At 40.5% G+C, this 22,356-nt stretch overlaps 1 protein-coding gene across 5 annotated transcripts in view; it reads right to left on the minus strand.

The window, feature by feature from the left end:
- Positions 1-22,356, minus strand: part of PIAS1 (protein inhibitor of activated STAT 1) — a 76,956-nt gene that overhangs the window by 9,761 nt on the left and 44,839 nt on the right. For all 5 annotated transcript variants that reach the window (XM_081965220.1, XM_081965219.1, XM_081965217.1 and 2 more), the window contains 7 exons: positions 20,417-20,861; positions 11,636-11,720; positions 8,008-8,055; positions 5,336-5,426; positions 4,042-4,176; positions 1,105-1,210; positions 356-429 (listed from right to left, as the gene is read on the minus strand). In XM_081965220.1, the coding sequence (XP_081821346.1) occupies positions 356-429; positions 1,105-1,210; positions 4,042-4,176; positions 5,336-5,426; positions 8,008-8,055; positions 11,636-11,720; positions 20,417-20,858 (981 nt within the window). In that variant the 5' untranslated portion in view covers positions 20,859-20,861. The remainder of the gene's footprint in view (positions 1-355; positions 430-1,104; positions 1,211-4,041; positions 4,177-5,335; positions 5,427-8,007; positions 8,056-11,635; positions 11,721-20,416; positions 20,862-22,356) is intronic.

Consider the following 22,356-nt stretch of genomic DNA (forward strand, 5'->3'; position numbering starts at 1 on the left):
AGCACTGAAAAGAGACTTATGATTGTTTTTCACAGTTTGCCGCATCCCCATGATTACGCAATCAAAATTCAGAGGCTTGGCAACTGTTTCATATATATGACCATTGCTGTGTCTCAAGGTCATGTGGTTCCCCTTTTGTGACCCCCTGACAAGCAAAATCAATGGGGAAGCCAGATTCACTTAACAACCTTATCAACTTCAGTGATTCACTTAAGAACTGAGCCAAAAAGCGTCAAAAAACCTCACAGATGTCTCACTTAACAACAGAAATGTAGGCTTAATTGTGTTCATAAATCAAGGGCTACCTGTACTCAGTGTAACAAAGAAAGAATTTTAGGGGAAAAAACGCACTTACTGGGCATAGAAGAGAAACTCTTAAACTGGTTGTTGCTATCTCGCTGTCAGGATCTGCTGTTAGCTTCTCTTTGACTGTCAAGAACAAAAAACAAAACAAAGCTGAAACTTTCATTAGAAGGCGTGTAACAACCAAATGAAGTGGGGGAATGCATTTGATGAGTTACAGTCAGAAACAGGTTTTCACGGCTCCAGATGAGCTAGCCAGTTGAAGAACCGACAGTAAATTCCTCCACGGGATGCTGAAAGCAAGAGAGGGGAGGGAGGAAAAGGGGGACAAACCACGTGAATGGAACTCAGCGCCAGGCAGAATCAGCGCTCAACTCAGCTGCCTTGAGGATTAAAATAAAGCAGGGATTGGAGAGAGCAGCCAATCCAGCAGGGACCTTGAGGCAGTTGCTACAGTTCAGGAAGGTCTATTTTGTAAGGTGTCCTTACTCACCTGAGGAAAGAAACTTGACTGGCCCAGAAAATAGACTCTCTGACTGCAGGGAGGACATAGCTCAGACACCTTGAGAATCACAAGAAGCTAGCCCAAGTTCCAGCATTTCCAATTCATTCATTCATTCATTCATTCATCCATTCATTTTCTCGGTCAATGACTCTGGGCAGCTTACAATTCAGAAACGAATTACAATTAAGACACTTAAAACAATTTAGAGCAACAAAACAACAATAAGGGGGACAATTATTGCAGTGTCCTTCTTCTGAAATTATTCTATACTTGCATCTTGCACCCAATGGACGTACTTAGCGCTCTTGAATGGTCGGGGTTTCTTATGCCTTTTATTCGTAACCTCTGTAGCAACACGGACGAGGAGAGCTGCTTGACAAGGTAGACGGCCATTGAATACGACTGCAGGGAAACACACGGAAGAACCAGTCAGTCTGAATATCAGGAATGCATTTGATGGTTTCCAAATCCCCATGAAGCAACATTCACGGGTTTTTGGAAGATGTGGTAAATATAGAAGTTATTTTTATTGTTTGCATTTCGAAGAAATATAGAGGGTTAGGCTGTAGGAGGTTGTCATTTAACACATTCTTGTGCAACCATCCAGCAGCTTCCCAGGAAAATATATGAAATTACCTTATCTAGGAAGGATAGGTTGGTGTGGTTCAAATTTCATTTTCTTGTAAGCAGTAGAAGAATATTCATTACACATTTTCTTCTCTAACAAATGCCAACATCTAGCTGATAGATTTTATGTTTTGTATGTTTTATCAAAACCACACAATCAAATCACTTTAGAAGTTGCCACATTTGTTTTGAATGTATGATGCATTCATCAGGGGCTGGTCAGAAGGAATATGAAACTATTTTTTGCATTTTCTGTTGTTTATTTGATATGTGGATTTAACTTGTGGTTTTTATGTACAATAAGTGCATAAAATTGATTTGACTTGATTTAATTTCAAAAAATTAGTCTGAAGACTAAAAGCCTGGTTTTCCTAATTCTAAACACCTCAAGTTAAAAGTTTCTTTAAAAGTGCCTGGATTTGAGTCTGACACCATTTCAGTCGTTTCATTATTCTACAATAAACACCATAACTTACATTCAACTCAGAGCTGGAAGAAGGAATTCATCAAACCTAAGATAGTTGAGAGATGCAAAACTCCTATTCAAAACTATATAAAGTCCTGGTAGTCTCAAAAGGATCTCAGAATGGGTAGCAATAATTACCTTTATGCCAACTTCACCTATTTTCTTATTTACAATTATATGTCAACTCGTATATCAAAAGCAAAATAACAGTTCTATGAACTATGGAACAAAAAACAAAGTTTACTTGCTTCTAGTTCAACTTATTTCAACTTATTTGTGATTATTTGGGGGCAAAGTAGAGGGGTACCATAACTCACACATGTCTGTATCTGCATGGATGGATGCATGCATGCATACATACAAATGCATACAGACAAACACACACCATTTCCCTCTTTTTCTTTTTCTAAATTGAACATTGTTTATTAAGCTGCCACGATTTGTACAATATCTAACTTACACAAGAGCTCTACCACACATCCCTTTAATGGTTCAATTTGGTGAAGAGCCAAAATGATCAAATAACATACTGCCAGCATAACGCTTAAAGAAGCAACTTGCCTCAGCGGCTTTACAGAAATCCGATAAACAACAGAGAAAGCAGGACATCAAGTTTATCCCTTTGCTTGGGTTGAAAAGGCAATGTTTGGAAATCCAAGCCCTGCAAGATGAACCTTTGCAAAGGAATCTGACAGATTCCAGAAACATTGCTAGGTTAGCAGTGAGGAGCAAAGTAAACCCTGAAGTCATAGAATCACGGGGTTGGAAAGAACCATCTACACACACACACACAGTGTCAACTCTGAAACTAGCCTGAGCGAGGCCATTTTGGAGGCTTCAGTGCTTCCACACTGGAGCTGAGGGATAGGGAGGGGAGAATAGAGATACCGTATTTTCGGAGTATAAGACGCACCAAGGTTTTGAAGAGGCAAATGAAACTCTGCAAACCTCCCCAAAAGGCCCGGTTTTTTGAAAGTGAGCCCATCCCCGCCCCCCCCCCCCAAAAGGCATGGATAGCCTTTAGGAAGCTTATAGAGTGCTCCTGGGGGCTGAGGTGGGGAAAACTGAGCAAAAAACAGGCAGTTTTCTGCTCATTTCTGCCCTCCCCAGCCCCCAGGAGCTCTCTAAAAGCTTCCTAGAGGCTATCCATGCCCTTCACGGCCATTTTGGTGAAGGGGGCGGGATTTCAGGAGGCAAAAAATGCTGTATTCAGTGTATAAGACACACCCAGATTTTCAGCCTCTTTTTTGAGGGAAAAAGGTGCGTCTTATACTCCGAAAAATATGGTAGCTGAGGTTTTGTAGCCAAAACAAAATAGTTTCCCCTGAGAACCAAGGACATTCCCACAGATGGCTGAAGAGAGGAGGAGTGAAGTTTCCAAGAAACTGGACAGCACCTTGATTGGACCATGTGACTGATTGTTTGGGAAAAGGGGGGGGGACTTTTACTTTTAATTAGGTGAAAACCGTGAGAACTTTTAGAGTCGGTTTTCACCAGCCTGTGCCAATATGATCTATCCTGTAAACGTGTTCTTGGAGGAAACTGCTTGCCTCGGAGTTCTGTTTGCTATGGGTATATTACTTGGAACCCTGACACCCAGGTGTTGAAATCCAGACTTAAGCATCTCCAAAAGATACACATCCAGCCTCTTTGACTGCAGAGAGTAAATTGTTCATCCCCTCCTCTCTTGATAATCAGTTCCACTCTTACACCAAAACATCTGAAAAAAAGGTGCTCTTAAAATGGCCAGAAGGCTCAGGTGGTTTACTTAGTCCTGCTATTTTCAATCTGACTAGCAAGGAGTGGTCTTCATTTACTCTCCTCAAGACCTAGCTTCTTCTGGCAACTAGGCAAGTAATTAAATAGTACTTTTTAAGGGTTGTCTCTTCTTTTGCTTATACATGCAATTGGAATTGTTTGGCTGCCCAGTTTTCATTTAGCCCAATTATCTATGCCTCCCTAAGTAACATTCATCTCCTCCAACTGATGCCAAGATGTACTAAGACGTAGCCAATCTACAAACAGCCCCAGAAATATTTCTTGAAATCATTAAGTTTAGACAAAGCTACTCTGATTCACTGACTATATGGAACAGTCCCTTCCGCCCATAATTTTCCTTTCTAGCGAAAACATTACTTACTCTTCCTATTTCTGCAGTCCAAGAGACGACGATTGTGTTTGGAACTGTTGTGGATAGTCGCACCAGTGAAGTAATGTTGATTGGTCTGCTTGGTCGCTTTGGTTCAACCCCGTTTTTAGTTGGAGGAAGGTAGCCCTGAAACACCGGAACTCAAATTACCATTATGAAAATGACCATGTAAAGCAGGGGGGTCAAACACAAGGCCCGCGAACTGGATCTGGCCTGCAATCTGGTTGGATACGGCCTGTGGGGCCATCCTGGAAAATGTAAGGGGGCTTCGGCCCGCGTGGCTTCGGCCCGGTCTACCCAATGCGAAAAGAAACGTGCCAGCAGTTTGGGGAGCAATGTCAAGCTAGTCATGCCCACCCAGTTGGCCACGCCCAGTGAATGGTGTCAAGGTGGCCATGCTCACCCAGTCAGCCCCCCAACCCCCGAGGTCAATGGCAGCCCTGATGCAGCCCTCAATGAAATTGAGTTTGACACCCCTGATGTAAAAGCAAATGTCTTCCTTTTCATGACCTTGATCAAGCCCACGTCAATATTTGAAGTAGATCGTTATGTCCCTTTTGTTGGTAGGGAATTAAGATGAGACCCATATACCCCCCAGTTCCCTTTATGAGATAAGTTGATAGAGATTGACAGACAACTATAACTAGTCAAAGGCCAGAAAGTTCATTTCATACTAAAAGCCAAGGACAAAGAGAAGAAAGTCAATTCACAGGGCCCATTGAATAGAATGCGTTATATGAAGAAAACCAACTTTTTGTGTTTTTGTTTACTTTTTTAAAAATCCCAATTATACAGAAAAGACTTGAAACAGAGGAGCTGAGCCACCTTGCCTAGTTCCAAAGCTAAACAAGATCAGGCTTTACAGGTACTTATTTGCAAAGAAAGATTCAATGAACATGTCCACGAAGTCACCAGGGGGTGAGCACCAACTCCCGGGAGGCCAATTTGTGTGGGATGAGAGACCAATAGGTCACCCCAGGGCAATAGGCTAAGCTGGGAAGTAAAACTAAAGAATCCTACAAAAAGGGAATAGTAACCATTTCCATCCTGTTGACTAAAAAGCTTGTCAACTTGTCATGTTTGTAATAATCACCAGAAATTGAACTTGACTCCCAGGAGATTTTGCCCCAAAAGAACCGTAAGCAGAAGAGACGGAATAACTCAAGGGGCTTCTGCATGTCAACAAATACAAAACCACTATAAGGACGGTTATGCCACAAACCATCCACATGGATTATTTTATGGAAAAGAAGACTATAGGAGTCAGATTTAGGGAGATACTCACAGGGAGGCTGCATGGTTTTCCATTAACTTTCACACAAAGATTTGGCGGGAAGTGATCTTCTTGTGGGCAACTGGTTTCAGATAAGCAAAACCTAAGGATATGACAAAGTTCAGTTATATGTTATTTTATATTTTATTTATTTTCGTCCCGCAAAAATAACTAAAGGTGGCAAACATACCTAATATTCTTTCCTCCCCTGTTTGCCCCCAACAACAATCCTGTGATTATAGATATACATGTTTGTATAGGTATGCATATAATGAATGACATTTAGTAATATTGTGTGCAAAGATCTCAGTATATATATAGAGAGAGCTATCTTTAGTATGCATCATAATCTCCTGTGAGCCATGGTACAGGTAGTCCTCAACTTATGACAATGGAGTCCAAACTTTCTGCTGCTAAGTAAAACATTTGTTAAGTGAGTTTAGCCCCATTTTACAATCTTTCTTGCCACAGTTGTTATGTGAATCTGACTTTCCCATTGATTTTTCTCGTTAGAAGGTCGTAAAAGGGGATCATGTGACCCTGGGAGGCTGCAACCGTCATAAATATGAACCAGGAACCAGTTGCCAAGCATGTGAATTTTGATCATGTGACCATGGGGATGCTGCAATGGTTGTAAGTGTGGAAAACAGACATAAGTCACTTTTTCAGTCCCGTTGTAATTTCAAATGGTCAGTAAATGAATTGTTATAAGTCGAGGACTACCTGTATTACCCTATCATATCAAGATTGAAGGGTGGCCTATAACATTAGATTGGCAACCTTAAGCCAACCCCTTCCTCTTAATTAGATCTGAAGCCCACAACTCTCTAGGTTCCATGCTCCCTCTGTCTGTTGCTTTGTGACTGCACATAAAAACAGGAAAGCTATTGAGGGTATGACCAGCATTGCCAAGAAACACATATGCCAGTGTTTCTCAACCTTGGCAAGTTGAAGATATCTGGATTTCAACTCCATATATCCCATGCTGCGTGGGGAGTTCTGGGAGTTGAAGTCCAGACATCTCTAAAACTTGTCAAGGTTGAGAAACACTGACCTAGACCCCATGGTCTCACAACTCCAAGCATGCCTAGTGATCAAAATGCTGGAGAATCCTGGCTCTTGTTAAGTTGTTAATGGATGCCATATTGGTTTTCTTAGATAACAGTGAGGCACGTAAAAATAACCCTTTCTGAAAGTAGTCCATGCCCCAGAACCCAACAGAACCCTTGTGGGTAGATGGGTGAGATTAATCCAGGTGCACTCCATGACGCCCTGCCATCAACCAATCACTGGGTCAAGGAGACAGCACATGAGAAATGGTGCCTTCATCAGGCAGTTTGCAGAAAGCTGCTGTCCAAGTTCTGAGTCAGGCCAAGGAAGTCTGCACACAATTCCAGCAACTACAGCTAAGGACAGAGCTAAACACTGTGCCTCTTCCACCGAAGCCTGCGCTGTGAAAACAGCCAAATTTTATAGACAAGGGAACATCAAACGCCTTTCACATTCTTTGGGAATTTCTGCTGCTATGTTAGTTCTTCTTTAAGTGAGATTCTGCAGCTTAAAGGGTAGCTCCACCCGACTTACAAGTGGGTCTTTCTTGTCAAAGCTTATTCCGCAACACAGCCTGAGCTACGGTCTCCTTGAGGGTCTGAGGTGGTGCCAATCCAAGATGTTGGCAGAACGAGACCCAGGTCTCAGGGGACATAATTCTGCCAGCAGAGTTCATGGGGCAGCGGGCTTCTCGCTTCTCACAAATATTACTTAAGAGAACAAGTCGTTGCAAATTAGGTACAGGTGCTTTCTCATTTAGTGGCCACTGTTGAGACCGGCAACTTGGTTGTTAAATGAAGTGGTCATTATGTGAGACCGCAACCGTTATGACTTTATTTGAATTTTCTTTTGTTTTACAGACCTGCAAAGGTTTTCATCATTGTTGTAACTGTGAACAGTCACTAAATAGTCAGTCGCTAAACAAGGGCTACCTGTACTTAATTATAACCCAATAAATAAGCAGGCTTATTTATTTATAATCAAGGGAAGAAAGGTGAGTTACGCTTAGATCTTCACGTAACAATCTTCTTTTGTGCAGAGCTTGAAACTTCAGCATGGATTTAAACATCAAAATTGCTAAGCAAATTATTAAGAATGAAACCGCTTAGAGAAAAAAAAAACATCGCTACAACTGCAATTTAAAATTAGCCACTGAACTGCATCAAGCATTGTCCATGGCTCCTCCATCCTCTTCTTGGAGGTAGAGACAGACTATGGAGGAACAAGACCTCCGGCAGCAGATTAATGAGGGGAAAACCCAGTCTCTCTGCTGGATCTAAGTGTGAAAGCAACCGGTGAAGGAATGAGGCTTTAGTTTCTATTACGCACTTTGTTATCTGTTAGATCCACTGGATTAAGTAACCCAACTAGAATAGGCAGAATATGTAGACTGAAGATGATCAGACAGTCCTGAATAACCAGATAGGATAAGGTGTGGGATGACTGGCTCATACAATAGGGTAGAAGAGAAAAATGATAAGGGAAACCAATTAAAACTACGTAGGGGGACATTTATATGCATACTCGCTATCAGTTTGCATAATTTAAGCTGGTTGTAGACACAATATTTGGCACAGAATGTGAAGGAGAAAGGAAACACCATATTGCAATTGGATTATAGGAAAAGCAATTACCTTAACTGGACCTGCACAGTGAAATCACATTTGGTTCCAGAAATATCCCTAACAAAGACATTAGACACGGATTAAATTCAGTTTGTTAAAATAATCCATTACATAATTTAAACCCATAAAGCTTGAAACAGAATATGCCAACACCAAACTATGTTGAAATGCCCTGCAAATGGCACATTTTATCAGGTCCAGGTTGCATCCTCCTCCTTCAAGCCCCATTTTCCCATTTTCTGAACAGAATACATTGACAAGCAGCATTTATATGGTTCTGGAATCATTTTAAATTAGGCACATACTCTGAACATGGGGGTCAGGGCACTCATGTGCCTCCCACTTAGCAGCAGAGTGTTGGCAACAGTACATTGACTTGCGAACAGGCTGCACAGAACAGCCTGACCACCCTTGGGGTATAAAATAGAGTTTTGATTGCACTTGTGGTGTAAGTGGCCCAGACTTGTGAACTACTAGATAACTAAGAGGAAAAGTTACAAAAATTAAGGGCAGAGATCCCAGGAGTGGCAAAGCAAGTGCAAAAATGCCACTCAGACAGCAAAGGCTTTTTTGTCTGGTATCAGATCTTGGCAAGCCACTACAAGGAGAAAAGATGAGGCGGCAATGTGCCCCCATACATTTTATCTCCAAATGCCAGGTTGGGAAGGACGGGTCTACCCTATTTATGAAAACCAACGGATTATGGAAACACAGAGACTCTCTACAGATGTGGGTCATGCAGAGACAGAAGACGGTGCGCGTATCTATATAGAAGTAGCTGTGTGCTTGTACATAGCAAGAGGGACCTGGACAAAATCAAAGAGAATTTACCATGGAAAGAAGATGGGTTCCACTGTGCATCTATGGAAAGAATGCAAGAGTCTCATATCACACGAGCCAAAAACTTGATCTGAGGAGGCTACTTAAAAATAATGTCATGAATTGCCAGATGAAGTTACGGCTGCTTTCCTTTTGCTGTGTCTGCTCTAACAGACACAGTCCCTTTTTGGGAGAGGGGGCGGTCTATAAATCCAAAGAAATAAATAACATTTTAATGTACCAAAATCAGATCCAAAATCCATGAGCAGGAATCTCAAATGGGGACAGAGACATGAACTGAGCAAACAGAAACTTCGGTTTTGAAATCTAAAGAGAAACCCTCCTTACTCTGCAAAAGCAGATCAGAAACATTTTATCCTCCAAGAATCAAAAACTGTATGGTGGCTTGGAGATGCAAACAGTGACATAACTAAACATCTCCCTCTCCCTCTCTCCTCCCCCCACCCTCTCTCATGAGAAATGGGCAGTCCAGGAAAAGCCTTGAGAAAATGGTGGAGCCCACCGAGTGGGAAATGACTGCATCCTCAGAAAAAGAAGGGGAGAATTCTTACGGACAGAGTCATCGAGAATGCTGGCAAGGATTCAGTTTACTTGGATAGAGAAGCAACTGCTCCAAAGTTTAAAAATAAAGGTTTCTTTGTTGATCTTGACAGAAGCTACAAAGGGCAGGGTGGCGGGTCAAGGAAGTCTGCAAAGAGTCTAATAAAAGAAGCAACGGCGCTGCATGTTAAGAATGTACTGTACTCACCAGATTTGGATTCTAATTTACTACATGTTGCTTATGTAGCCCTAAAGCAGGGGTGTCCAAACATGGGAACTTTAAGACTTGTGGACTTCAACTCCCAGAATTCCCCAGCCAGCCATGGGAATTCTGGGAGTTGAAGTCCACAAGTCTTAAAGTTCCCAAGTTTGGACACCCCTGCCCTAAAGGGACAACTGAGTGGGATTTGTTGATGGGGCTTGTTCAGCAACAGGTAAGATGGGGGATTCATTGTTGAAAGGATCAAAGTTTGAACCTAGGTTTTTCAGAGAGCATCCTCCAAGGATCGGGGAATTTTCTGAAAAGCCAATGGAGCTTATAAAGTTCATGAAAGTTCATGGAGGAAGCGCAAATTACCAATTCACCTCCTCCTAGTATATGTTTTGTATATGTCTCGGTATATGTTTTTGGTATATGTATGTTTGTCTGTATATTTATTTCCTATGTTTTGTTGTACGCCGCCCCGAGTCCTTCGGGAGAGGGTGCGGCTAAGAAATAAATATTTATTATTATTATTATTATTATTATTATTATTATTATTATTATTATTATTATTATTATTATTATTATTATTATTATTATTATTATGAAACAATGTAAATGGAGAAGCTGCACTGAATTATGAGACAGGTGCTAGACCACTGAAATACAAAGCAAACCAGACCAAAACAAAGAGAAGAATGGGCCATACAATTCAAAACTGCCAATCAGTGAAAAACGGCCAATCAATGCTGCTCTATGTGTTTATGTTGAAATATCCTCAAAAATGACATTCAAAATATGTAACCAGCATGGAAAATCTAGAAAATGAAGCATAGCAGCGAGATAAGTGGCTAAGAAAATCTATAATGCTCTCTGATTCGCTGATCACTGAGACAAATGAAGAAAACAAGTGTCTGTAATTTCTTGGTTGAAGAATGCTATTTCTATCTGATAAAGCACTGGGGGAAGAGAATTTCATACAAGTTGTTGATTGTGTAAGAGATAAATAAATCTGAGAAAAGCCATTTTTGATAATGGATGAAAATGTATAAAGACCAGATCTATGATTATTTGAAAGAACAATGAGGTTATTGATAAGAAACATATTTCCTTTATAACAGAAAAAATATATATAAATAAGAATTGTTGATTGTTAAGACACGTGTTTGAACTATGCGGATTGATTCAAGCCTCAAAGTGATGGTGAGAAACAGCTAATGACATGCAAAACAGATTACCCACCATTTTAAACCGTGGTTCAGCTGAAAACGCAATATAAATCACATTAATATGCTTTGATCTAAAACAGATCAAACATGCTGGTTGGGAAATTCTGGGAACGGACGTCCATACATCTTCAAGTGACCAACAATGACCTAAAGAATATGCTTACATTCTCAAAGCAAAATGTAAGCAGCTGGACTGTAGAACAGAACAGGGCATCGTGACTGGAGATGCAACTAGCATAAAGGACTACAGAAGCCTGGACCATCCACAGGAAAGATGAAACTGTAGTTTATTCTGATGACAGTAGATTGTCCAACTAAGGCCAGCTGGAGTAAAGAGTCAGGATCTGAATGACCAGTTATCAGCAGCTGGGCTAAGCCCATTCTCTGCACTCAAAACAACCCTAATATGAATTTCCTTTTCTGATGGAACAATTTTTCAGTATTCTTCAGCTTATGTTCAGGAACACTCTCTCAGAAAGGGCTCCTGTTAAATTTCCAACAATTCAGAACCAAAGTCTTCAAATTAACTTATTCTCCAAATTCCCGTCATATCAGAATGATGCCTCTGCATATTCTATTTAAAATCCCCCCCACCTAGCTCCATCTCCAAATCTCTTAATTCCTTTGCTCATTCCACAATACCACATTAAACATTAAAGCTTTACATTGCACTTCTATCATACCCCAAGGCCAGCTCTCATCCTCTTTAGGAATGCTAAAACCTAAAAAAAAGTCCTGCCCCACAATTATAAACACACCTCTTAAAAAGTTCACCACATTTTGGAAATCAGGAGCATTGCACTGAAAGGGTGGGGTGACCACTTACATGGAGCTGCTGATCTGCTGCACTTGTTGTGGAGTCAGGGCAAATGCAAAGCAGGTTTCCCGAAATCTCTGGCTATTGTCTGATGCTAAAGAGAAGTCAAGAGATTAAGTGAACATGAAAATGATGTTTTTTCTTTATACAGATAATTCTGCCATCGTTTTAGGAAGTTTAGTACCAACCCAACCTTAGATTACTGTATTTTTCAGACTATAAGAAGCACAGGAGTATAAGACGTACCATAATTTTGAAGAGGTAAATTTTTTAAAAAAAGGTTTTGCTTCTTGCAGGCCTCCTAAACCCTCTGTACGCCTCAGTTTTTGCAATTTTAAAAAAAGGGCATGCGGAGCTTTGGGAGGCTTGTAGAGTGCTCCTGGGGGCTGGGGGAGCAAAAACGGCTTGTTTTTTGCTCATATTTGCCCTCCTCGGCCCCCAGGAGCACTTTGGAGGCCTCCCAAACCCTCTGCACATCCATTTTTGCAAAGGGGGCGGGGTTACAGTAGGCCAAAAATGCTGTATTCAGTGTATAAGACACACCCAGATTTTCACCCTCTTTTGGGGGGAAAAAGGTGCATCTTATACTCCAAAAAATACCGCATCTTCTAGGGTAGCGTTTCTAACCATGGCAGCTTTAAGATTTGAGTTGGGAAACACTGTCTTCTCACAGGATATAGACTTACCTTGGAAAAGGACCAGAAGTTGATTTCAAAAATTATTTTAGAAACAGAAAATACAACGGGACTAAAACATGACACACTGAGCCATAAAAAATATAAAGAAGACTGATGGAGGACCCAAAGTAAAATGTTCTGATTGACAATAAGGGTTCGGAGTCATTGTGAGGGAGAATCCGTATTTTAAGCATTCAGCTTCAACTTGTGTGGCATATTATTGCACCCTCTACATTCCCTGCATGACTGAGAGTGCAGACACTCATTCACAAAGATGTGATTTACATCCTGAAGTCTCAAGTCATTTGATTAAAAGTGAGTCATTAAATACAAATTATCTCTTCTCATAACATAAAACAAATGCTTGTAGAACAAAACAAGGAAGAATTAGCAGAGCCAAAGGGGATTATGTTCTACCAACTAATAAGAGGATATTTTAATTGAAATGCAATAAAGAGGAGCTCAGCAAATACTTTCTCTTGCTCCAATAGCTTCAATGAAGGAGGTGGATAGAAAGGGGCCTCTTCTACGATTTGCAAAACTCATCATGTTTCTAAGCCCAGCGTACAGCTTGTGAGGCAGCAGAATTTCAGCCAAGCTAGATTAACCAGCTGCATTATTCGAAAGAAACAAAACAAAAGTATTCTGACTTTAATAGGAAAAGGAAAGTAAGACAAATGTATTACTAAAAATTATTATAGATCAAATATGGAAGCTAGTCAGGTCTCTGCTACTGAACTGTCTTTGAAAAACGCATGAGAAATCCTTTGGTGGGGAGGGGTGGAGACGACATTATTCTTTAACACTGCAGATTATTTGGGAGCTTTCTATCTTTAGAGGAAGTAAGCATGCTGAATTGTTGGGAGACAAGTAAAATATAATAAAAGAGAAAGAATGTCTGCCCATAATTATCCTGTAAGGCAGGGGTCTCCAACCATGACATCTTTAAGCCTGGTGAACTTCAATTCCCAGAATTCCCCAGCCAGCTTTGCTGGGTTAAAGTTTTCTCCAGACGTAAGGTTGTCAGGGTTGGAGTTCCCTGCTGTAAGGTACATATGACTGAAAATCGGCACCTTTGCCTGAAGACCAGTCCTTAAACGTTAACCTCTCTCTGGTGGTGGCCCAACACCATCCCCTGTTAGGCCAGGTCTGTCCAAACTTTTGACCTGCCTGGGCCACATTAAAAAATGAAGAGGAATGGTCTTGGGCCACATATGAAACATATAATATAGTTAATGTATATAATTAACTTCCTTTATTTTGGGGGTTCTTATGGGGCTGCATTACTAGCTTCCAGGTCACAGATGGAGGATGCCTGTTGTGGGCTCTGCTTTTGGAGGCATTAAAACAGACCCTTGTGATAAAGACAAATATATATGTCTCCTGTATTTATGAGAGGCAAGTGGGTATTTGTATAAAACATGTAGAGTTACGATTAGAGCAGTTTATGATTAAGAGATGTAATTAAAGCTATACAGAGCAATGTTTGAAATCTGAATATAATATAAACTTTGAGAGCAAATAACCCAAGTATCCACTTTCAGTAATTTACAGATATTATATTAACAGTTCTGTTACCTTCAGTTAAAACAAGCATTTCATGACCCATCCTTCCACCACCACCCTCCTGCCCCCTCAGCTGTAGCTAGAAGCTAAATATATCACCAAAATTCTCCCCCTCTGGTAACCTCTTCCTTTCTGAATTGGAAAAAGAAATCCAGTTAGCCATTCAGAAATGTTCTGATGTCATCTTGGGTGAACATGCCGTGTTCTACCCCAAGCAAGCTCCCCAACTCAGTTCCAGGGCTCCTGTTTATCCACTGAGAGCACTTTCCATCTTTCCTTGCAAATTGGCCACTGCTAAATAATTAAGAGCTTATTGCAATAACTCAAGATAAATTGTATCACAAAATCGCTATTTGCTGGAGTATTTTGCGGTACAATAAAATGAGGAAGCATTTTTGCTTTATACAGTTACATTATGGGACATTTATAACGTAAGAGATATTGTATTAATCCAAAAAAGCACCACTGTATCTTACCATAATTTTCTAACACTGCTTGATCTCATTTTTTGCTGCACTCTATTAACTAAATATTCAGAGTTTGTGGAATATCACCAGTACTGCTAAATTATGACCACTAGTAAGAGCTATTAACACTTGCTAGCTTTATCAGACTTATAATACTCGGCAAGGAAAGCATTCTGTTAACTTTTACTTCTACAAAAGCAAGTGAAGTTTGTTAATTTCCATTCGTCCCTCATACCCACATCAATAGTCTAGGAAGACAAAGATTCTCTATTTAGATTTGGTCTGCCCTTGTGATTGCAATGAAGTTGCGCACAGTCATGGAAAAATGCAGGCATATGGAAGTTTCTTAATTTCCCCCAAACTATAGTATTTTTGTAGTATAAGTAGTATACGTTTTTTGGCCATTCAATTCATTCTCACCCACGGACAGAGGAATTGCTCCTGCAAAATGGATGCGGGATTCAGGAACACTTGGAAAACACATGGTTATTGGCAAAATCTCACAGCCTTAAGGACAAGTAAATGTCTGTATTTTAAGTACCTATCATAAAGCCATGGCCATTTCTTTCTGGCTGGTTCCCTTTAGACCTGTGATGGCGAGCCTATGGCACACGGGCCGGAAGTGGCACACAGAGCCATCTCTCCAGGCATGCGAGCCATCACCCGTTGCACTTCCGGGTTCCAGTGCGCCAGTCATCTGGTCTTCACACACATAGAAGCACCAGAAACTGGAAGAGCAGCGCATGCCAGGAAGATGATCTTCCGGTTTCTAGTGGTCTTCATGTGCACACGCATGCCACAAACTGGAAGACCAGGTGGCTGGTGCACTTGCGCACGCCAGAAGCAGGAAGATCATCTTCTTGCCACACATATGTGCATCTGGTGGCTGCTCTTTCAGTTTCCGGTACACATGCACGCACCAGGGGTGGGTTCCTGCCAGTTCTAACCTCTTCTATAGAAGAGGTTCCACAAATCTACTGTGCCATTTAGAACTGGTTCCAGCTCCCTCCCCCGCCCGCACGCTTGCCCCGCCCGCCGCTCACTGATTGGCTGGCTCACCAATCGTCCCGCCCACCTCTAAGAGTCCTATCTAAACCTTAAAGTCTTAAAGCTGTCAAGTTTGAACATCCCTGGGTTTTTTTCTAAAGGGTTAGGGGTGCAAGGGTTTTGTAACTTGACAGCTTTAAGACTTGCATGCTTCAAATGCCAGAGTTTCTGAGCCAACATTTTGGTTGCTAAGCAAGAGCATTGTTGTGAATTTCACCACATTTTACAAATTGGCCACGCCCACACAGTCACATGGCTGCCAAACCACTCCCACACGGTCACATGGCCACCAAGCCACTCCCACAAAGCAGGCCACACCTACAGAAGAGGTTCTAAAAAATTTTGAAACCCACCACTGGCACGCATGCTCCTGTTTCCGCTCTCAGTGCTGAAAAGGTTCACCAACACTGCTTTAGAATGTTCTTAGAATGAACTAGGAGAGAAGTAGCAGAGAAACTGGGGGGGAAATAGAAAAAAAAATCTATCCAGTTCCCTACAAGCAAGGATAAATAATCTCAGAACAAAAGAAAGTGCAAACACTCTGCCAGAGTGCAAAATACAAGCTTAAGTCTAATTTATAGAATTTTAGAACTAAAATTCAAGATATTGAACACTAAAGAGGCCCCATGCAAACAAGTCACTCTACCATTACTATATTTCTGGAGCTCCATATTTCAGAGAAGCAAGCAGCAAGTCCTTTCAATTAAATTTTTACATTCCTGAAAATTCCACCTTTGGAAATGTTTATTTTTTAAATTCTCCTAATTAATTGCTACATTGGTTAAGGAAAACTACCATTTGCCTGCTAATACATTAAATTAAAGCAGATGTTTTCCAATTGTTTACAGTTAATAAAAGTAATCATATTTTGCATTTCAAAGAACAGGTCATGGATTTTAGTGGGTCTCAAATCATGGGTTGCCTAGAGAAAACAATGGACTGCAATTGTAGGACAGAAGTGTTGATACTGCACTTATATAAATCTCCTAGCTGTTTGGGGGGGGGAGCTGAGCTGCATTTCATTCAATAATCTCCTCCCCCCTGGTTTTTCGTCACACGGCCACCTCCTGGGAATGAGAAATCCCTGTTTCTCAGAAGTCTGAATTATTAGGAACTGAAGGATTCCGGCTGAAGGCTGCAGGTTCTGAAGAACTGCTGGAAATACCTTTAAGAGGCCTTCAGCTCCAAAGGCTGCTGGGATGGGACTTAGGGCAGGAGTCCCCAACCCCTGGCATGCCAGAAATCTGGCCACACAAACTAGTGAAGCTCCATCCACAGGATGCAGGCAGCACACAAAACCACACCCCCTCCGGCCCATGGTAAACCTCTCTCCACGGAACTGGTCCCTGTTGCCCAAAAGGTTGGGGGCCACTGCTGTAGGGTGAAAGGAATGGAATCCTTCTGGCAGGAATTTGGTGCATAAAGTTTCACAGAATCCCAGAAGGTGCATAAAAGAAAAAAAAGAAAGAATAGAAAAGAAATATACAGTAGTAAAGAAAAAGAAATATATAAAGAAATGTCTTTCCCCCAATCACAAGAAGTTTAAACTATTTTAGTAACTTAAGATCTTCTCTTAAAATGCTACAAATGTCTTCTTCCTGTTTCCTGCCTCTTATCTATAAACAAATACTTCAAGCCTCCTCATTTCAGTCCCTATGTCAGCCAAAGTCTATTAAAGGATTCCAGAGACAACAACATACTGTATTTTTCAGACTATAAGACACTCTGGACCATAAGACGCACCTAGCTTTCAGAGAGGAAAGCAAGGAAAAAAATCTGCCTCTGCCTCCCAGCAATTTGCCTCCTTGTAGCAAACAGCAAACAGCCTGCTCAGCTTCAGCACAGCCTGATTTAGCATGAGCAGCGGCTTCCCGGAATACCGATGAGCAGTTGTTCCAGGCTGGAGCTGTTCCTCCACGTGTCCCGTTTTCAGCCCATTCCAGGTGGCGAGGATTAGCAGCACAGGCAATCCCTGCGGCCTGGAACAGGCTGAAAACAGGACGTGCAGATGCTAAAAACAGGACATGTGGAGGCCTGTAGGCGGCAATAGGTGTCGGTGATCCCCGCAGCCTGGAACAGCTGATCATCGGTATTCTGGGAGGCCGATGCAACTGCCAATCAGCTGCTCGTGCTAAATCAGGCTGTGCTGAAGCTGACCAGGCTGTTTGCTGCAAGGAGGCAAACTGCTGGGAGACAGAGGCTGAAGGGTGGGGGCCGGTGTGTGGGCGTGGCTTCAGCAACATTCAATCTATAAGACGCACAGACATTTCCATCCACTTTTTTTGGGAGGGGGAGGGAGTGAATCTTATAGTCTAAAATATACAGTATTTGTTTTAACCTTGATAAAATATTTATATATTATATGCTGCCCATGTCACAAAATAAAACATCTTTATATTCCTTCATTGTGATCCTCCTTTCAAATAATATCTTAGAATTTGGTTTCTTTTCAGTTTTCATTTCGGGCTGGCTCAGTGGGGGCCAGAAAACAATTTGATGCTGGAAATTATTATAGATAAAATCTGAATCCAGGATTAGCAGGGAATTAACCTCATGTCATTTTATAATACTAAAAGATGAAATGGTCCATTTTAAAAATTCATAAATCATTCTCTTGTTTCAATATTGAAAGGCATCAAAAACTGCAGAAGAATTGGCTCGATATTTAAAATTAAAATAAAAGTGTTCCCACTGTATGTTTCATTTCTAAGCTAACCATTTATTCAAAATTATCAGCCAGAAACATAAACTAAACTTGTTCCTCATGATTTTAAAAGATACTGACAAAATTATTTTTGCTGATCTTAAGAACACATTTAAAATAAAATCCTCAAATCATTAACAACTGCAACCGTATAGTTTCAGAGAAAAATTCTTGTCCGTGAATTTATTTCCATCGACAAAAGAACATCTGTATCTCAGGAGTAACAGCAAGAGGACATCTACCCCTCAAGGGGCAGAAAGCCACTTCTGGTTCTTTTCAACAAGCCCTCAAAATGATAGCAATACTGTAAATGTGGAAACCCAAATGTCTATTAGGGCCCCGAGAGAGGAAAGACAAAAGCCAGAGACTAACTGGAATTTGCATCAGCCCTTCAGAGTTTGAACAAACATTTAAAAAATGTAAGCAAACTCCAAACACAAAAGAGACTTCAGCAGATGCTTTTGAGTTAACCTAATGCATTAACAGGTTTTAACAATTAGCCTTGAACAATTAACTATGATACCACTGCATTTTAACATACCCCAAGGCATGTTAATTCTCAAAAACACTGTTTTTTCAGAAACATCATTTCAAGTGCTGGTAAGTAATCTCTTTCGAGAAAGCTATTAAAGCCTGTGTTAAGATTTTGGAAAGTTCTCTTGGGCAGGAATTATTTGGGGTTTGCAATATTACATTACCACCTTACTCTATGTTTCTGACCAGAATTCATTAGGGATTGAAAAGCTCAATTTATCCCCTCTTCCTAATTGAAAAGGAAATAGTGAGAGCTGAATATTACATAAATATACATGAAATCGGCTAATGATTTGCAACATTGGAGAGACAGATTCTTTTAGGATCTGAAAAGCTTCACATCAATATAATCCTCCCGAAACATCCAGAAAGCCACAGGACGAGGGATAGGTCAGTTGGACTCCTTCATATAAGGCAAGTGGCTCTCAGACATTTCAAAACATGAAACATGTATAGTAATAATAACAAATGCCCCACCCTAATTTCACCTCTCCCAAAGCTTATACTATACATCTTACTTCTTCTGTTAGACTACTGAAATGTTGCCCGACAGCTACATTTGGTTCTGCAGCTAAGAGATTCTGCCCTCAGCTCACATTTGGCACATCGGACCAGCTATAAAACTTTTAGCATCTTCTAGATTGCCAATTGTCTTGTTTTGCAACCTTTTTAATGATCAAATATCTTTTTTTAATGTTTATAGCTAAATTCGTATACCTAAATTGCTCTCAACTGTAAGTGACATTTCATTTTATTTTATGGCTGTACTTGATAAATAATTTTATTTGATTTTAGGCCCTAGCCAGTAATATATTTTAGTTAGCTTCTGTATTCCTCACACTCTCTAGTTTGATTATTTGTAGTTTATTTTATTTGTTACATTGTCCAAGTGGTGTTTTTGTACTGTTTGTCATATGCCTGCTCACTGACTACCATAACCAACAAATAAAGTATTCATCATTTCTCTGTCTTGTGGTTCTGGATACACTGGACTACAATCCCTATAGTTTCCAACCAAATTTTAGTCTAATGCATTTAGGAAAAAGTAATAGAAATCTCGTATTTTAGCATCTTTACATATTAGTTCAAAATTAAGAGAAAATACATTAAGGAAAATAGTCTTAAAAATTAGTAAAGTCTATAAACAGATTTTCCTTCCTTTCTGAGCCCAAAAGATTTTTTGAAACCAAACGTTAGTCCAAATTTTGTTTGTGTGTAACAAGATGGCTAATAAAGCATTCTGGTGAACTGATAATTCCCATAGTGCAAAATAAATTAAATTTCAAGCATTCAATGTTTTTCAAAATTTTGTCATTTTGTTTGCTTGCGTTAGCCAAAAAAAAAAAAAGTGCCACATTGTTAACCAAAAAATTTTGGAATTCCAAAGTACATGTTTAAAATTTGTAGGTTGGGTCTTAAACTTTTTTTTATTAGTAAGAAGCATTCTGAAATGATGGTCCAATAACTTATTTCATAAAATAATCTCCAGTGAGATTGTTTTCTACTGAAAAATAATTCGACAGTTTACAATTACATATTCTGGCCATATTTGTTTGTATCCATGCCATGTTCACTTCACCTAAATTTCTTTCAATAACTGTAAATATAACACCCACAGCTCAGTCCATCTTTAAAAGTCAAGAAATCCTTTCATCCAAACTGGAGGTAAGAAGCTTTCAATCTGTCAGTTGGGAGTTGTCAAGGAGGAAAAGTATGAAATCCTTAACTGTATTACTTACATCCTCATGCATATATAAGGATTGCATTTATAAAAGTGACAATATTGTTCCCTTACCTAGACTGGTTGGTTTTATCAGTTCATCCAACAAGTCATAAAATGGCAACTTCTGAAGCTTTATGTCAGGGTGGACTGGGTGGAGTGCTGAGGTCAGATGGGGCAGGTCCAGTTCATGTTTAGGTCCCAGAAGAGAAACAGGAAGTAACGGCGAGGTGGCCGGGTGGCCATCGAAAGCAAGTTGTGGAATGGTAGAGGAGGACAAAGGACTTGACATGGACGTTGAGTGGACACTTGGGATGGACAAGTCTGCAGAGGTTATTATTTTTTGCGGGAACCGCCTCCTGTAAAGTTCTTTGATTTTCATTTGGACAGCAGGACTGCAGCCAGCCTTGAGCAAATGAAGCGCTTTGGTAAGGAGTTCGTGTTTGCGGCCGTGCTTATTTCTTCCTGCGTAACCCAAAAGCACCTGCAGCTCAGAGACTCGGAGGCTCATCACCATTTGCTTGAAGACAAACAGAAAGGCAAGACAACAGTTATTCAATCAGAGCCGTCTGTGAACATGAGAGAGTAGTTAACCCTAGAGCAGGGGTGTCCAAACTTGGGAACTTTAAGACTTGTGGACTTCAACTCCCAGAATTCCCCAGCCAGCATAGCTGGCTGGGGAATTCTGGGAGTTGAAGTCCACAAGTCTTAAAGTTCCCAAGTTTGGACACCCCTGCCCTAGAGGGAGAATCAAGCAAAGCATAACTTTCCTCCACCGAACATACATTCATCACCATCTATCATTATTATTGTTGTTGTTGTTGTTCTGCATTGGGGGAAAACTCTTCTCAATCGTGAGTTCAGAACTTAATTAAGGAGCGTGTTTTCTCTTGATCTCATAATACATTTCAGAAATAATACATGTTATTATGGGCAACGTTTGAGGAGGGTCCTTTTAACATCAAATGAGTGGCATGCCTGAAACTCTGCCAAAACCACTGACGATAATATTGTATGTGTGGGGAAAATTATAGAATAAAAATAAGCAAACCCCCCGATGCTTCTCTTACACAAACAAGCAATATGTTATTCAGTCTGGAACAAAAACATATGAAGTAAGAGCCTAAGAATCTGGTAATAAATTACTACTTCCCAAATCATGTCATTTCTAGAGTACATAGGGCAGAATAAGAAAACATTTAATATCCTCTTAGGATATCCTCTGTGAAAGTTAACAAAATTATTTAACTTAAAAGACCTACTAGAAAAAGCGAGAAAGCAATTAAGACAATCAGATACAAGTAATCATCTTACAACCGGTCACTTAGCAAGTGTCTGAAATTACAAAGAACCTGAAAATGAGACTTATGAGTCAAATGAGAAGTGCTGATGTCTATCCGCTCTGGGTGCTCAACAACCACACTGAATGTACGGCTGTTTGCAGAACCCTGTAGTTATGTGACCACAATTTATGATGTTTCTCCTAGAAACTGATGTTTACTTCCAGGTTCCAGCAAAAATCACCCCAAAGTGAACAATGAGTTAGCTTGGCGTTTGCTTTACAATTGCCACAAAAAAAGTTGTAAAATTGAGGGCCGTCGCATGGTAACCCACTTTAGAACTGTCGCAACTTAAGACTAAAATTCTGCGCCCAATTACAGTCATAAATTGAGGATTACCTGTTGTTAAATGATACTAGAAGACAAAAATGTAGTCTCTGCAGTAAGATAGAAATGTGAAAGTGATTGGTGTAGTGTTTAAGGCAGCAGGCTAGAAACTGTGAGACTGTGACTTGTAGTCCTGCCTTAGGCAGGAAACTAGTTAAGTGACCTTGGGCCAGTCCCTCTCTCTCAGCCCTATGAAGCAAGCAATGGCTAGCCACTTCTGAAAGACCTTGCCAGGAAAACTTCAGGGATTCAACCAGGAGTCAAAAATTCACTTGAAAGTCACACACACGGAAAGGGGAAACTAATACAATACAATACAATAACAGAATTGGAAGGGACCTTGGAGGT

The sequence above is a fragment of the Natrix helvetica genome, assembly GCF_964273705.1.
Source record: "Natrix helvetica genome assembly, chromosome: 12".
NCBI lineage: Eukaryota > Metazoa > Chordata > Lepidosauria > Squamata > Natricidae > Natrix > Natrix helvetica.